Raw genomic sequence first — 17209 nt, forward strand, 5'->3', positions numbered from 1 at the left:
CATAAGGCCTAGAGACTGGTCTGCAATCCCAAATCCATCCGGTAAAGCCGTAGAGGTTGGTCCCCTATGTCTACCCCATAAGGCTGTAGAGACTGGTCTGCACCCCCATGTCCACCCCATAAGGCTGCAGAGGCTAGTCTGAACCCCTCATGTCCACTACTGGTCTGCACCCCCATGTCCACCCCATAAGGCCGAGAGGCTGGTCTGCACCCCATGTCCACCCGGTAAGGTCATAGAGGCGAGTATGCACCCCCATAAGAACACAGAGGATGGTCTGCACCCCCATGCCCACCTGATAAGGCCGCAGAGGCTGGTCTGCACCCCCTATATTCACTACTGGTCTGCACCCCCATGTCCGCCCCATAAGGCGAGAGGCTGGTCTGCACCCCCTACACCTCCGTTCCCGCAGGTCTCTTAAGAAGAACCGCCAAGTCCTGGCTCTCCATCCTTTCATTCAGGACTGACTCTGCCATCAGTCAGCCACTTCTTCCTTTCCAGGACTTTTCTTCTCGTCCATCGGTCCATCCGCTCACTTCTCACTCAGCAGCGAGCTGAGTTCTCGCTCCAAGTCTTCCGCTCCCCGGCGCCCTGCGGGCGACCCCAAGTGTCTGTCAGTCTGGTTCTCCGCCGCCCCGAGTCTCGGTCGCCCGGACGTGTGTCTGTCCCACGCCCGAGCTCCCCCAGTGCCCGGCCGCCCGCCTCCAATTCGGCAGGAACTTTCCAAGCCGCGGGGTTCAGGGCGGGGGAGCCGCGGGGCTCAGGGCGGAGGGCGCGGGCCGGCGGGGCTCGGCGGGGGCTCGGGGCGGGGTGGGCGTGCGAGCGGGCCGGGGGCGTCGCGGGCCGCCCTGCCCTATAAGGGGCCGAGCCGCCCCCGCCGCCGGGCGGGTGTCGGGCGGACGGCGGCGGCGGCTGCGATTGGTTCAGGCGCCCCATCCGGGGACTGGGCTCGGCGCTGCTCGTTCGCCCTAAAGGTACCAATATGGCGGAGGTGAGCTGGGGAACCGGGCAAGAGCGGCCGGCTGGAGCGGGCGCCGGGCGGACCCCCGGAACCCCTGAGGCCGCCTGGGGGCTCCCGGGCCCTTCCCGCGGCCCCGCGGGGAGCGGCGCGGCCGTGCGGGGGCCGCGGGGCGGTGACTGGCCGCGGCGGGGCCGGCCGGGGGGCGGGAGCGGGCGCGGGAGCGGTCTCCCTCCGGGACTAGGCCGCGGCGGCTCCGGCCCCGATCCGACCCGGCGACGGGGCCGCACTTGAGGCTGTGGCCGGCGGCAGCGAGCCCGGGCCCGGGCAAGGCGCCGCGCGGAGCTCCCGGACAGCTGACGCGGGCGGCCGGAGGCTTTGCGCCGCCTCCCGGGGCCGGGGTGGGTGGAAACCGGCCGCCCCCCGACCCGAGCCCCGTCCGCGGTCGGCTTGCAGAGCGGGAGCGGTCTGCGCCACAGCCCTCGGGGTCCCGGCTGGCGCGCAGGAGCCTCTCGCTCCACTTTGCTCCGGGCGCAGCGGCGAGCGGGATGCACAGCCGCCGGGCTTCGCGGGAGGCTCCGGGACTCTCCGCCCCGCCGCCCGGGAGCTGCCCGCGGGAGAGTAGACCGGGACCCCCGACGCTTCCCCCGGGGGCTCCCGGCTGCTCCCCTTTGCAGCGGGTTGAGGAGCGAGGCAGGGCGAGCAGAGCTGCCCCGGTCAGGTCCCCCGGGACTGGGGGGCTGGGGGGTGGGGTGGCGGGGCCGGAGCCCCCGGGCTGGAGACGAGGGGCGAGGGATTCGCGGAGGGCCAGAGAGAGAGAGGACTCACGGCCCTGGAGAGAACCAGCATCTCGGGGGGCTACGGGGCCACGTCTCCAGACTCCGCGAAGAAGGGGGGCTCGCGCCTTGGCTTGGGGACTGGGGTCCGACTGCGGACCCGCGTAGCCTCTGGGGCCCGAGGACAGCCCCCAACTCGGGGCTCCGGTGACCCAGGGGGTGGGGTGGGTGCTCTGAGCACGAGTCCCCTTCTAGCAAAGGGTGTGTCGCACTGCGAGCTGTTCTTGGGACGTGGGGGCAAACCCAGTGGGGCTTGGGGAGGGGACGGCTCCCGGCTTGGGCTCCGGGGGGCCGGTGCTTGCAGCCGACAGCTCTGAGTTTGCGCCTCCGCTTGGCTAACTTGCTGAGCTCCGCGGGGCGGCTCGGAGTTGCCTGTTAACGATTTCGGGCTCCGTCCTGGGTTTGCGAGTTTGTTCGCTGGGGACTCGGGGAGGAAGGCGAGGCGGCCAAGAGGGGCCCGAAAGGGGCCGGGAGCGACTGGATCGAAGCTGCGTCTTGCACTTTTGGCAGCTGCGGGGCTCCTCCTCCTCTGCGCCCTGTTGCCGGCTGCCTCTTCTTCGCGGGCTGCGCGATCTAACCACACGTTTCTTCTCTCTCCCTCTCTCCCCTCTAGGCTTCTTTTGGAAGTTCGAGCCCAGGTTTGTCCCATTTTCTTGCCTCTTATGTGGGTTCCAGAGGGTACTGGGGGGGAATCTCAAAGATGTATTGCAAAATATGTATCCTGCGAGTTGTTTCATCATTTGGATTTAAGAGTTTTAGTGGGCATTTGGTAAGTTTTTGAAGAGTTTTTTTTTTTCTTTGCATATTGAAAAAAGTATGTTCTAAAACTGCAAATTAACCTTGGATGCCTTTAACTCTTGCTTTAAAAAAAAAAGCCAGGGCTGGTACAATTAATTCCAAGTCAGCCTTTCACTAATCTTTTTAGGGGCTTAGATTTTAATTTTAAGAACTTTGTTGGATCTACGGGGTCTCTCAAACACGGAGAAACAGGGGCAGAGAATGAGCGACAGTGTGGGCTAGGCTCTAACCTGGGTCATGGCATGTGGCAAAGCAGCGCCCTATCCAACTGAGTTATTACATTAATTGTCCATCTTGACTCTCCATTCCTTCTTACTTTGTCCCAGAGGTTTTTTTTTTTTCCTTTTTTTCTCTTTTTGTAACATGTCTGTAGGTTGTATTAAAATTGAAAATTGAGAGTTAAGAGGTCTTAAAAAAAGTTTCAAATATGGCACCAAGAAGCCATGATAACAGAATTTTTGAGGTGAGCTCCCTCTTAGCTACCACTTTTCTCGTGTAATCTCCAGGAAAAGCACCTCTGAACTAGTCCAACTCCCTTATTTTACACTTGTGGAGACTTTTAATTAACTCTATGAAGAGTCATGTACTTAATAGCAGAGCCTCATTGAGTTTGCACATGTTCCAGTCCATGTTGCCTTAAACAGTCTATTGCATCTTTGTGTATTTTGCTGACCTTAAAATCAGAGTTGATTACAATTTAAGGTGTTTCAGAACATAATCAGCCAAATAAAAGAGATTTGTAGTTATTTAAGAATAGCTGTATTATTCACATTTAAAATTTGTTTTAAGAGCCAGTGAAACAAACAGCTCACTTGGCTAGCAGGCCGCTTTGCCTCCATCACACTGAAGGGATCTTTGGTACTGTAGCCCCTTTGACTCTCTCTGCCTTCTCTGTCCTAAATAAGCATAAAAAATGGTTTTGAAGCATTCCCTAAATTTTTGAGGCAAACATCTGCTATTACTGGTTTCAGGAGAAGAATATATGCATGGTGTCAAACACCTGGATGATAATGGAATTTTTCCATTTTGCATCAGACCACTTTTAAGAAATGATAACTTAAGTCAGACAGCTTTATATAGCCTTGTAGTTTCTGATCAGTTAGCCAGTTTTCTAGGTATTTCAGTGCTAGAAAAAACTCTTGAGGTCATTTAACCCAACCTGATGTGTTTTACAAATGAAGACCTAAACCTAGGCCCAGAGAGCCAGGGGACAAAGCCAAGGAGGAGTAAACTTATGTGCCTTCTCATTTCTAGCCCTCATAGAATACCTTGCACATCCAGGGTGAACCCTGCTGAGCCAAGTGATGTGGGGATTACACAAAAGGCACAGCTTTGATATCAAGAGAGGTAGAAACATTAACATGTATTCATTTTCATTCCTGACACTTGGGCATGCCATGGAGGTTTCCAGGAATTTCTGGGGGGGGAAGGGAGGGGAAGAAATGTTTTGTACTGGTACATGTTTCTGTTAAGCTATTTGAGCATATGTTTCTCTTTAAAAATTAAAATCACTGGGTGGAGGTAGATAGCATAATGGTTATGCAAAGAGACTCATGCCTGAGGCTCCAGTATCCCAGGTTCAACCCCCCAGCACCACCATAAGCCAGAGCTGAGCAGTTCTCTGGTTAAAAAAAATTAAACCACTTGTACACCAACAGGCTTTTAAATTAACATGTTTTCCAACATTAATATATAAACCTAGTGAATTAAGTCTTGTAGAAACTACTATTTTTAGGACTAATGATTAGAGGTCTTCACAGAAAAAATTATAACTGGTGGCTTTTCTTGATAATGAAAATCTTTTATCTAATTTAGTGTCTTGGAGATAATTTCACATTATCCTTCAAACTTTGAAATTTTAAATGTTAAGTAACTTTTTAAAAAAGATTTTGACAACAAATTTAGAGGGGAAAGGGAAATAGAAATGAAGAGAACAAGAGCGATGCAGCAGGTAACCAGAGCACGGCTCAGCTCTGGCTTGTGGTTCTAGGGGCTTGAACCTGGGACTTTGGAGCCTTAGGCGTGAGTCTCTGCATAACCATTATGCTATCTACCCCCTCCCCATACTTAATGCCATTCTTTTAACCCTACGACGGTAATACTTTTTGCCTTTCCTGCTCTGAGAGTTTCTGACCTAATTGAATGAGCTAGCTTAATTTTTTAAAAAAATGGATAAGATCCTACTTTTCTTAAAAGTTGATTTCAGCCTTTGGGGATTTTGGATTATATTTCTCCACTCGAACTTATTTATTTATTTTTTATCAGAGTACTTCTCCGCTCTGGCTTATGGTGATGTGGGGGATTGAACTTGGGACTTCCGAAGCCTTAGGCTTGAGAATCTCTTTGCATGTTATCTTCTCTGACCCCCAGCCCCAAAGCCTTTAGTTACAGTTTTCTATACCCCTTCATTTAATTTTAAGAACTTTATTAATAATTCAAAGGAAACTGCTTACAGTCTGATGCCTGTCTGCTTAATGATGACAAACTTGAAATACTGTTATAAAGTAATAGAGTGCAAACACAGATTTGCTATGTAACTGCCTCTTAAGACATGCACGTAAACTAGATTTCTGTTGTACTTTACACCTTTATTTGACAGTTAAAGTTTGAGTAAAACTTCCTCTCCCAAAGTGTATGGTGTCAGTGTTACCTTCTAGTCATAATTCTTTTGATATTTTTTTCTTTTACAAAACAAGTATGTTAAATTAACTGACAAAAGTAAGTTTGCTTTTTCAATTGGGATATTTTCTTAGGACCACTCCATTTAAATCACTTGACTGACATTACAAGTTCTCATGGACTTTAACAAAAAGTATTTGTAAATTACCTTGTTCTTTTTGCTGATTTAGAACTCTTCAGAGCTGTATGGCCTTACTTTATAACCTATAAAGTATGTAGTAAATGAGTTTTATAAACTACACATAGAAGCATCAAAAGGACTTTGCAGAAGACCACAAATGATTTTCTTTTGTGAACACGTAAAGTGATTCAGTTTGTTTCATTGCAGTCGGGTCTCTGTCATCTGAGGATCATGACTTTGACCCCACGGCTGAGATGTTGGTCCATGACTATGACGATGAACGAACTCTTGAGGAAGAGGAAATGATGGATGAGGGCAAAAACTTCAGCTCTGAAATTGAAGATTTAGAAAAGGTAATGGACTTTTGCCGTACTACTTAGTACAGACTAGTAGTAAAAGGTTTTGGGGATTCTATTGTCTCCTAAAACAAGAAATTGCATTAACATTTATGTTTTGGTTCTAACTTTGATAGCATATCGATGGTTTTCTCAGTGGGGGAGTGAGATAGATATAATTTCTCAATTACATTTTAACTGTTAACTTTAAGTTTATACGAGCCTAGTGAAGTAGGTGCATCTGGTAATTGAGCACTGCTCAATTCTGGTTTATAGTGGTGCAGTGTAATTGAACCTGTAACCTTGGAAACTTAGGCATGAGAGTCTCTTTGCATAACATAACCATTATGCTATCTACCCCATCAGGTGATTTTTGCAGATGAATTTATTCAGACACAGAACTGTATTCTCCCACCCCTCAAACTTATTTTTTATTTATTTTTTTAAAATTATTTTGGTACTATCTTTATTTATTGGATAGACACAGCTAGAAATCGAGAGGGAATGGGGAGATAGAAAGAGAGACAGAAAGACACCTGCAGCACTGCTTTACCACTTGCAAAGCTTTCCCCTTGCAGGTGGGGACTGGGGGTTCGAACCCGGGTTTTTGAGCACTGTTAACATGTGCACTCAACCAGGTGCGCCACCACCCAGCCCCAGCCTCAAACTTATTTTTAAGTAAGCTCAGTCTCCCTGTCATACCATTCTATTCTGTGGTGACCCAAACTTGAATTTGAGCAGTAAAATATATAGAGAACTCTTTTCTCAAGTAATTTATAATCTGCTAGAATACTATAAGAACACTGAAAGAAAAAATGTTTTAACCTATTTTAAAATGTAAATTAGTGATATCCCATTTCCCTACCCCCAGTCATCTTTTTTTAAAAGTTGATAGGAATAAAATGTAGTGTATAACTTTTAAAACCCAAAACCAATATAAATTCAAATGAGCCCGATTTAAAACACTTATTTATACCAGCACTATAGAGAAGAGACTCCTCTAGGGTCACCTTGGAAAAGTGAAAGATTATACTTATCTATAAATTGACCTTATTTGCAAATTTCTAATCCATTCAAAATAATAAGTGCAGAAATAATATTGAATAATAATAATCCTTTGAGTTTTCTTACCTTTTCTTGAAGAAGTTAAAAGCATATTTATTCATAATCTCTGTTATCTTTGTGAGGCAGATGTAGGCTATTGCATATCTTTCTTCATATTCACACTCAGAGGAACAGAAGGCAGAATCTCCAGGGCCTAGGTTCCAGGCCTGTATACCTAAAACTTTCTAAACAGAACCATTCATTTGCTGGATTAATTCATCACAGTTTACAGTTAGGTCCCCTCCCCCCCCCAAAAAAAAAAAAAGATTATTCACAGGCGCACATGCATTGTATAAGGGCCAGACGAATTTAGAGATAGAGAATAAGAAGTCTTATTTACTGCTTCTTTCAGGGGTAGTGCTAAAATGTTGCTTATTGATAAGAAAAAGGTCTCACATTCTGCCTTGGCTTTTTTTAAGGCAGTTTCTTCTTACATATGCGCAGGTAGCCTAAAATAATTACAACCCAGATCACGCTGCAAAGTCAGGAACTGGTAGGTCCTGGGGATTGCAAAAGTGAAAAATTTGACAATGTCCTCAAACTTCAGGAGCTTACAATCTAATGTGGGATTTTCCTTTCCTTTTTTTTTTTTTTTTTTTTTTGGTGAAGCTGAAAACTCTACTCCTGCTATTTCATATGGACTGCTTTCTCACTAAAGACACAAAGGTAGAGACAGCATAGTATGGGGGTTCTGTCCCTCTTGCCAGAAAACCTCCCATGTCTGTGTCTTATCCAGAGCTTGAACCTGGGCAGCACACACCATGGCCAAGTGTACTAAATGGTCTCTTCCGATGGGGGTCAAGGAGTTTTCTAGTGGGGGTAGGTAGCATAATGGTGAAGCAAACAAGATTCTTATGCCTGAGGCTCCAAAGTCCCAAGTTCAACCAACCCTGCACCATCATAAGCCAGAGCTGAGCAGTGCTCTGGTATAAAATAAATGCATTCATTAATTAGTTAATTAATTAAAAGATAAAAAGTTTTCTAGTGATCTACCAAGCACTGTGAAAGTATTCCGTAGGGCAGTAAATAGCTCACAAAGTAATGGGCTGCTTCGCTTAGCCGCCTCCCCTGCTTCACTGTACTGAAGGTCGCTTGATCATCCCATCCAGTCCCCTCCTTATTGCTCAGGCTTCAGTGCAGTGGTCTTTCACTCTTTCTGCCTCAGTTTCTGTCTAGAGAAAGAAAAGGGGGTTGAGGGGGCCGTGAAGAAAACAAGTGTTAAGTAGTAAGAGTTTAAGCCCAGGGAAGGCTTCTTGGAATAGACTCTACTGTCCTTTTAAAAATCGGGACACTATAGGTATGGAACAAAAGTCCCGAGTAATCTCATGATGTACCTTTCTTGGTGCATGTAATGAAGATAAGTAGACAGTATTTTTTAGTTATAATGTGACTTAAAATCATATAGACGTCATGCAAATAACTGGTGAATAAAATAGCAAGAATTAAATTTTTCATGTACTATAGTAACTCATTAATTGAGTAGGGAATCTGGTAGATATTTTTATAGGCTGATGAAATTTTATTTTTTGAGTTTGTAGGTTTTATTTTGGAGACTAACCTGTGTTTAGTGAGGTTCAAAAGAAAATTAGGGGAAATCTGAAAGGAAATTGGGAAATAGAGAAATAATCAGTAGCAAAGTTACTAAACAATATATTCATATATACCTCGTCCCCGTTAACTGGTTTTCATCTTATGTCCTAAATACTGACAGATCTCTATGGCGCTATCACCGAATTCATAGATTCAGATAAAGTATAGATAAATATGTCAGCTTCTCTGTACTTGAACAGCTTGATGTCATGGGAAGTTAGGGGAGAAAAGCACAGGAAGGTAGTGTTGACACAAATCCCATTGCAGACTTACACGGGGTTTCCACTTCATAAGGCTGACTTTTCCCTCATTGAGCAAGGAGTAAGTGGAGATATTTCTATACTCCTAATGGTGCCTGCCCGTGTTTACTGAACTAATGCGTAACTATGCCCATGTGGTCTCGTCTTTGTATTTAATGAAACACGAAAAGGACAAATACAAAGAGTAAAAATTAACTTTTAGAAGAAGTTTAAAATTCTACACATTTTTAAAATCATATATGTCATCATTATTGGAATGGAGACTCATTGGGGGTTTGATGTTAATGTTGGCCTTTCTCTTCATTATGGCAAAATTTTCTCCTTCAGCAACAAGTATAGAGTAATTATATGGCTTTTTTAATGCCATTGAGCCTTAAAATTGAGGTTTATGTTTATACCCCCCCCCCTTTTTTTTTTTTAAATCAAAGCACTGCTTAGTTCTGGTTTATAGTGACTGTAGGGATTGAACCTGGGACTTGTGGTGCCTTGGGCTATGAAAGTCCTTTTACCTAACTATCTCCCCCAGCCCTCCCCGCCTTTTCTTTAAACCAGAGTTTTGCTAAACTCTTGATTTATGGCTGTACTTAGTCTGAACTTGTAATCTTTGATGCCATAGGCATCCAAGGTCTTTCTGCATAAGCACTGTTAAGTCCCCAGTCTGTTGTATCTGTGCACTTAATTTATTTGTAATACTATTTCCCAAGAGTTTTATAGCCCTAGGCTTTGAGCTGTAATACTAGTTTTATTTACACTTTTAATATATATTCTCCCCCCTGAAGTTGAGTGTGAAATGAGAAAGTTAAAAACCAGCTTTTCTGCCATCTAGACTTTCAGTCTATATTCTTGTTCTTTATTCAAAGCATTGAGGAAAGCTGTGTGCATACTGGTTTTTGCAGCATGTACTTTAAGATCCTTGAACTCCAGATGTTAAAGCCGCTCAGCCCCAACTGCTCCACCCCGTTGGCGATTTCATTTCATTCAGCAGCAGGATCAGGTGTGTTAGATAGAGCTTCACCGTTAATTTCCTTGGCTCTCAGTCCTTGTTTCTGTTTCTCTTTTTTATTTACACAGAACACTTCACAGTGTTTTACAACTTCTTTATTTTACTAATTATAGTCTATTCTGCTCTGATAACTAGTAATATTGCCCACAACTGACTGTACCTGAACTCAAACCTTGTTTGCTTTATTTATTTATTTCCTCTTTTTTTTTCTTTTATTTATTTTGTTTTACCAGAGCACTGCTCAGCTTTGGCTTATGGTGGTGCAGGGGACTGAACCTGTGACTTTGGAGTCTCTTTGCATAACCATTATGCTATCTACCCCTGCCCTTTTTAAATTTTACTTTAATGAGAGAGGCTAGAGCACTGCTCAAGCTCTGGTTTATGGTGCTGCTGGGAATGAACCTGAGACCTTAGACCCTCAGGCATGAAACTTTTTTGCATAACCATTATGCTTGTCTCTCCAGCCCTATGTACTTATTTTTACTGGACTATTGCTCAGTTCTGGTTCTTGCCTGCTAGTGATTGAACCTGGAACTTTTAGAGCCTCAGGCATGAGGATCATTTTGCATAACCATTATCTCCCCCACCCTTTGTTTTTACCAGTGCACTGCTAAACTCCAGTTTAAACTGAACCTGAGCCCTTTGGTGGCTCAGAGAAGCAGTCTTTTTGCATAATCACTACGCTATTTCCCTGGCCCTCAAGTCTTGTTGGCTGTAAGATACACTGTAGGCTTTGCAATAGAGGGGTGAGCCTGGCCCCAACTGCACTGAAGAAAGCTTTGGTGGTGGTACGGCCTCTTTCTCACTGCTTTCCCATCTAATATCTGAAAAGAAAAAGATGAAGGTCGAGAGAAAGATGGGATCCAGGAGATAGCACAGTGAATAAGCTAAAACAGTGGATTCCCAAGCAAAAAAACTCCTAAGTTCAGCTACCAGAGTGATGTGTGTGTGTGTGTGTGTATCCAAGAAAGACAGAAAGCTAGGTGATGTGTGTGTGTGTGTGTGTGTGTGTGTGTGTGTATCCAAGAAAGACAGAAAGCTAGGTGAAGTCAGTCATGGCTATCGGTACTGTGAGAAAGCTGTATGCAGAGAATGGAATGCATCCGGCTCCGCTGTGTGAGGACATGCATCACAGGAGCAAGGACTTTTTTTTTTTCCTATGTGCAGGTTCAGTAAAATACTTGAAGAAAAAAAAAGAATTCTCATTCTTGAGATAATGTGTTAGCTAGATCAAACTTCTAATAACCCTCAGACTTGAATAGTTTAGTTCTGGTAAAAAAAAATGGTTTTATGCTTGACCCACTAAGTTCTTCACTGGTAGGTTCTAATGGGAAACTGATTTGTGAAGTGCTTCAGACACTCACTTTCCAGTATTGCTTTAATGGTTTTGCTTGTAGGTAATTTCTGCATTTTAGTACCCATTCCACCTTAAAGGCCATCCCTTAGATGTATTCATGAAGTATCCACTGAGGTGGTATGATTCTCCCTTAATAGATGATCAAGCTTTGTCTTTTCACAGAGAGTAGGGCCGAGTGGTAGTAGATAGCATAATGGTTCTGCAAAGAGACTCCCATGCCTGAGGCTCAAAGTCCTAGGTTCAGTCCTCAGGACCACCACAAGCCAGAGCTGATCTCTGCAGAAAAGAGAGTAGAGTAGTGCTTGCTTGCCTGCCTGCCTGCCTGCCTGCATTCCTTCCTTCCTTCCTCCCTCCCTCCCTCCCTCCCTCCCTACCTACCTACCTACCTACCTACCTAACTGGCTTATGGTTGTGGGAAGGATTGAACCTGGGACTTTTGGAGTCTCGGGCATGAGTCTCTGCATATCCATGATGCTATCTACCCCCACCTTAGAGTAGGGGTGCTTGTTTGTTTGTTTTTCCTCTGCAGACCACTTAATTCTTTTCTGCAGAAACCTTCCTTGTGCTTTGATCTGTCTCAGTAGCAGCTAACACTTTAGGCCCTGGCTCAGAACTCTGGAGTAGAAGTCCATCTTTCTTGCTTTCACTCTTAATCTCTACTAATAAATTAGATTCTATCTTAGAATATATCTCTTCCATCGCTTTTCTCCATGTCTGTGACACTCCCATAACGTAAGTTGGAGCTCCTAAATCATCTCTGCTTCTGTTCTGCCTCTCCACCTCTTCCACTTCTCATCATGTAACTGCCTAGCACTTAAGAGGAAACAGTCCGGCGGTAGCACAGTCGGTTAAGTGCACGTGGGGCAAAGCGCAGGGACCGGTGTAAGGATTGGAGCCCCTAGCTCCCCACCTGCAGGGGAGTCGCTTCACAGGTGGTGAAGCAGGTCTGCAGGTGTCTGTCTTTCCCCCTCTCTGTCGTCCCCTCCTCTCTCCATTTCTCTGTCCTATCCAACAACGACGACATCAATAATGACAACGACTACCACAATAAACAATAAAACAAGGGCAACAAAAGGGAATAAATAAAGATTTTTTTAAAAAGAGGAAATACATACCATTACCTCTTCATATATAAATCACTGAGACACAGAGATAGTTCACCAGGAAGGGTGCATGCCTTGCCTTGCTATTTGTGCCGCTTATGCTTAAGTCCCAGTGCCACATGGGCATGTCATGGCACTGGGGAAAGCTGTGATGTCTTTCTCTCTTGCTGAGTGAAAGCACGCTGGGAGTGGAAAACACTCATGCTCACAGCTCCAGCTTTCACGATCTGCTTTCATCTTTTTCCAGTCTCTTCATATTAATAAGAGTTTCAGTTGAGGCAGAAATGACAGGGAGAGAGGAATAAGCCCAGGCACCGTGACTGTGGTGTGAGCAGTATCAGGAAGCAAATCCCTCAGACGGGGAACCTCAGGGATGTGAACCTGATGTGCTGACAACTGAACCTTTCCCCCAGCTGCCTCAGTCTCCTCTTGAACCACACTCTTCATTCTGCCCACCATGCTGTGGTCACTGGCTGAGTGGGAAACCACCCTCAAGTTTTAAGTGTGTCCTTTCCTTTGCCACTCACCGGCTTCCCAACTGTGATTTCATAAGTGTAACTACACACATTTTGTATCTCAGAACTCTCTCTTTTGCATTTGACAGTTGCATATTGTCAGTGTCCTTCTCCTCCCCCCCCCCACGGCCCCTATAAAGGGTAGAAGAGCAAGATGTGTGCCTCATTCCAGCATCTGACACTGTACCACTGCTCAGTGATTCTGATGATAGACCCTTATCTGTCATCCGTAAGAGATCTTCCCCTCTTCATCTCTCAAGATGAAGGTCTCATTTTCTCTCTCTCTCTCTCTGTAGAAGGATAAGAGGAATTTTATTATAAAATAGTGCACTTCCCAAGAAGAGGAAATGGGCAGTTTCTGAAGAAAAGTGCTGACTCAGCTTACTCATTGGCCTCTGTGTGCCACCTGTCTCACCATTATTCCTGAATGGGTTTCTCCTTGTACCCACTGGTAATAATACTAGCTGCAGAATTTACTACTGAAACCTCACATTGGTTTGTAGTTATTAGCACTTTCTGCCACTAAGTATGAGCCTCAGGCATGAGAGTCTCTTTGCATAACCGTTAAGCTCTCTATACCTGTCCTTAAGGCAGATCTTTATACTAACTTGGAAAGGTGGTTTTTTGTTTGTTTTCAAATAGTAAACTGTGCAGGGATTTTTCAGTACATTTTTATATCTATATTTATAGCTGATAGCCCTCTCCACAGAACTTAAGAGTCCAGCAAGTGCTACATTGATGGAATTGTGGATTGTCAAGTTTATCATCGTGAGTGGTTATTGGGAAGGTGCACGTCTGCTTCAGGTTTACAGTTAGCACGCAGGCATCGGCCTTGTCCTTAGCCCATTTATTATGGGTCTGCATTAGGAACAGTGATGAGTGTAAGCTCCAGCCTTGTGAAGGCAGATCCTTGGGGGGGGTGACTCCTCTCATTCCCAGCAGTCTGTTTTTATTGTGGGCACTGGCGGGCCCTCTAGGAGCCCTCAGCTCACTTTGGCCATTAGTAGGCATGTTTTGGACACCTCACCTTAGCACCTGTAATGCTACTTGGTTTACAACTTGGTTCAAAAGTCATAAGCTAGCTCTGAAAATGAATCTCTGAATGGGCATAAATATCTTAAAACTATCTAACAAATTATCTAGTCCACAGATACTGCTTTGAAGCTATTGAATAACTTCTGTACAGTTTACTATTCGAATTGAAAAATACTTTAAATTTTGGTTTTATATTTTTATAGATGGTGAGAGATAGGGAGAGAGACAAGGAGGAGAGACACCTACACTGCTCAGCTCTGGCTGATGGTGGTGCAGGGATTAAACTTTTACTTATTCCCTTTAGTTGCCCTTGTTTTTTATTGTTGTAGTTACTGTTGTTGTTATTGATGTCATCCTTGTTGGATAGGACAGAGAAATGGAGAGAGGTGGGGAAGATGGGGGCGGGGAGAGAAAGAGACACCTGCAGACCTGCTTCACCGCTTGTGAAGCGAGACTCCCTTGCAGGTGGGGAGCTGGGGGCTCGAACCGGGATCCTTAGGCCGGTCCTTGTGCTTGGCACCACGTGCACTTAACCCGCTGGGCTACAGCCTGACTCCTTTTTGTTTTTTTTAAGTTTGTGTTAAATAGTGACAGGTTCTATGAAGTGAGATATTTTGAAAAAGAAAAACTAAGGTGTTGGCTGCTAGCTTTTTTTGGCTGATGTTTCAGTGGTAGCACTAGGTGTTTAATTCTTTTGTCTGATACAGAGACAAAAAGACTTAAACTTCACTTTAATTCGATAATGTACATTATGAACGCTAAGGGCATCACAGTTGATTCTCGCAGCTCACTGTTGTGATCTCTGCTGAGTCCATGTCTGTTCCCCGGCTTGACTAGGAAGGAAACATGCCTCTGGAAGACTTACTGGCATTCTATGGCTACGAACCTGCAGTTCCAGCAGTCGCAGACTCTAGTGCAGATAGCTCTCCAAGCGGACTTGCTACTGAGCTGCCAGATATGACACTAGACAAGGTGAGTGTGGCATCTAAAAGAGAATGTCCAGGCCCTTTACTGCTGACGCTTGCGTGACTCTTCTTAGTTTAAAGCATTTTGTAATTTTGAAGTGAATTTCTTATTGAACCATTGGGCTTACAGTATTGGCACCTGCTTTTGAATGCTGTTTGGCTTTGATCACACTACTTTTAAAATTAATAGTATTTTCCTACTACTTTACATATTTGAGTATTTCCCCAGAATTAGAATTTTTAATTTTTAAAATTATCTTTATTGAATAGAGACAGACAGAAATTTAGGGTGGGGGTGGGAAATAGAGAGGGAAAGAATCAGAAAGACACGTGCAGCACTGCTTCACCACTTGCAAAGCTTTCCTCCTGCGAGTGGGGGGCTTGGGGCTCGAACCTGGATCCTTGCACATTGTAACGTGTGCTCAACAGGAGTGCCACCACCGAGCCCTTTTTTTCCTCTGTAGATATGCGCATGGAGAGTTTGTCCTTTGGTCTTGGACTCTAGGAGTGACAGTGGCCACAGCAGCAGAGGCTTTGCTGGCTTATCTCTGACGCTGACTTGGTTGTGGGAGAGGCCAACCTCCCGGCTCCCAGCCACAGTCTCTGCTGACAAATTTCTGGAGAGCTTTCCTCACCTTTTAGATCTCAGGCAGGCAGGCAGAAAGAAGGAGCCACAACTTGAAACTTTCTTCCTGTGAATTATGTTCCTACTTTTTAGTCAGCTGTGATATTAATGTACCACAGACTTTTTTATGGCAGTAGCCATTCTGTGAATGCCTATCTACAAGGATGATCATACATAACCTGTTTTCTTTTAAAATTATCACTAGTTAAATCTACTTATTATTGGAGTTTTTTAAATTACTGGCAAAGTAGAACTTGAAGACTATCTCTTGTTAATCTCTGTTGGCAAAAAATTGTTTTACCACAAAGGTTGTTAGCCACTTAGGGGTTAGATTATTTTTCTTATGAATTTACTAAAAAAATAGCGTGGAGGTTGAGATAAACGCTCACAAATTAGCAAATTGTCCTGAGTGTGTAACTGTATTGTTATTTATAATTACATGTTGTTGAACGTGTGCATAAAGTAAGTGATAGGATTCTTTCAGATTTACTTCTCAACTAAGGGAGACTGAGTTAGTCTTAGTTATGCTATAGCAGCATGATACCTAAATGTCATGTCCATATTTCTGCAATCAGTGAGACTGTGATTTCTGACAAATATGCGGACTCCTGTTTCTATAGGAGGAAATAGCAAAAGACCTGCTGCCAGGCGATGATGAGGAGACTCAGTCCTCGGCGGATGACCTCACACCGTCTGTGACATCTCATGAAACTTCAGATTTCTTCCCCAGGCCCTTGCGATGTAAGAAACCCTGTCGTGATCAGTGACTAGTAGTATCTGTGTTTGAACTTGAGTGTGTTTTATTGATTTGATAGGATGGAGAAGTTGAGAGAAAGGGAGAGACACCTGCAGCACTGCTTCACCACTCTTGAAGCTTCCCCCCCCAGTGCTGTAGTTAATTGAGATGAAATGCTTTTATATTGGAGGTTATAATCTCTTTATTATTGGAAGAGAGGTAAACTGATAACACTGTTTAGGAAATAAAAGGGGGGCTGCCTAAGAAGTAACTCACCTGGTAAAGCACACGCCTTTCTTTCTAAGGCCCTAGGTTCCAGCCCTGGCACTCGGTGGAAGCAATTGTCTTTATTTATTTGTTGGATAGAGACTGTCAGAAATTGAGAAGGAAGCGGTAGAGAGAGAGGGAGAGAGACATCTGCAGCACTGCCTCACCACTCACAAAGCTTTCCCCCTAGAGGTGGGGACCAGGGGCTTGAACCTGGGTCTTTGTGCATTATAGCATATGCACTAAACCAGGTGCGCCACCACCTGGCCCCCTTTTTTAAATTTATTATTGGATAGAGACCAAGAGAAACTGAAAGTGGGGGGAGGTAGAGAGGAAGAGAGACAACTTGGAGCTCCACTTCACCACTCATGAAGCTTTCCCCCTGCAAGTGGGAACCAGAGACTTGAACCCAGGTCTTTCCACACTATAGTGTGTGTACTTAATCAGGTGCACTATCACCTGGCCCCATCTTCTCATCTTCTAAGCCCCTCCCCCCCCAAAAAAAAAAAGTCTGTCAGGACCAGGGGAATCACATAGGCTCTCAAGTCCCCATGAAGTGGTGGCAACTAATTTTTTTAGAAAATCATTTAGTTAATTTTGCAAGCCCATTTTTTTCTTTATTTGTGAGGGAATCAGTCGCCTTTCTCAGATACACATCATGCCATGCCATGTATTGAACTTGGAATCTTGTGCTCACAGGTCAGAGATTCTAGCTGTTGTGCTACCTTGAGGGCCACTTTTTCAAGGCTTATCTGTTGTGTTATTTTATTTATTACGGGTTAGCAATAGAGAGAAATTGAGAGAGAAGGGGGAGATAGAGAGACATCTGCAGCTCAACTTTATCGTTCATGAAGCTTTCCCCTTGCAGGAGGGGACCAGGGGCTTGAACCCGGATCCTTGTGCACTGTAGTGTGTGCACTTAACT

At 44.8% G+C, this 17209-nt stretch overlaps 1 protein-coding gene across 3 annotated transcripts in view; it reads left to right on the forward strand.

The window, feature by feature from the left end:
* Positions 1-846: 846 nt before the first annotated feature.
* Positions 847-17209, forward strand: part of MIER3 (MIER family member 3) — a 29650-nt gene continuing 13287 nt past the window's right edge. The window contains exons 1-5 of one of the 3 annotated variants that reach the window (XM_060191326.1): positions 847-988; positions 2405-2429; positions 5597-5742; positions 14529-14663; positions 15902-16022. In XM_060191326.1, the coding sequence (XP_060047309.1) occupies positions 980-988; positions 2405-2429; positions 5597-5742; positions 14529-14663; positions 15902-16022 (436 nt within the window). In that variant the 5' untranslated portion in view covers positions 847-979. Of the gene's footprint in view, positions 989-1012; positions 1672-2404; positions 2561-5596; positions 5743-14528; positions 14664-15901; positions 16023-17209 lie in introns of those variants that run through there. The other 2 variants (XM_060191325.1, XM_060191327.1) reach the window with 2 other exon arrangements.

This window comes from Erinaceus europaeus, chromosome 5, assembly GCF_950295315.1.
Source record: "Erinaceus europaeus chromosome 5, mEriEur2.1, whole genome shotgun sequence".
Lineage (NCBI taxonomy): Eukaryota > Metazoa > Chordata > Mammalia > Eulipotyphla > Erinaceidae > Erinaceus > Erinaceus europaeus.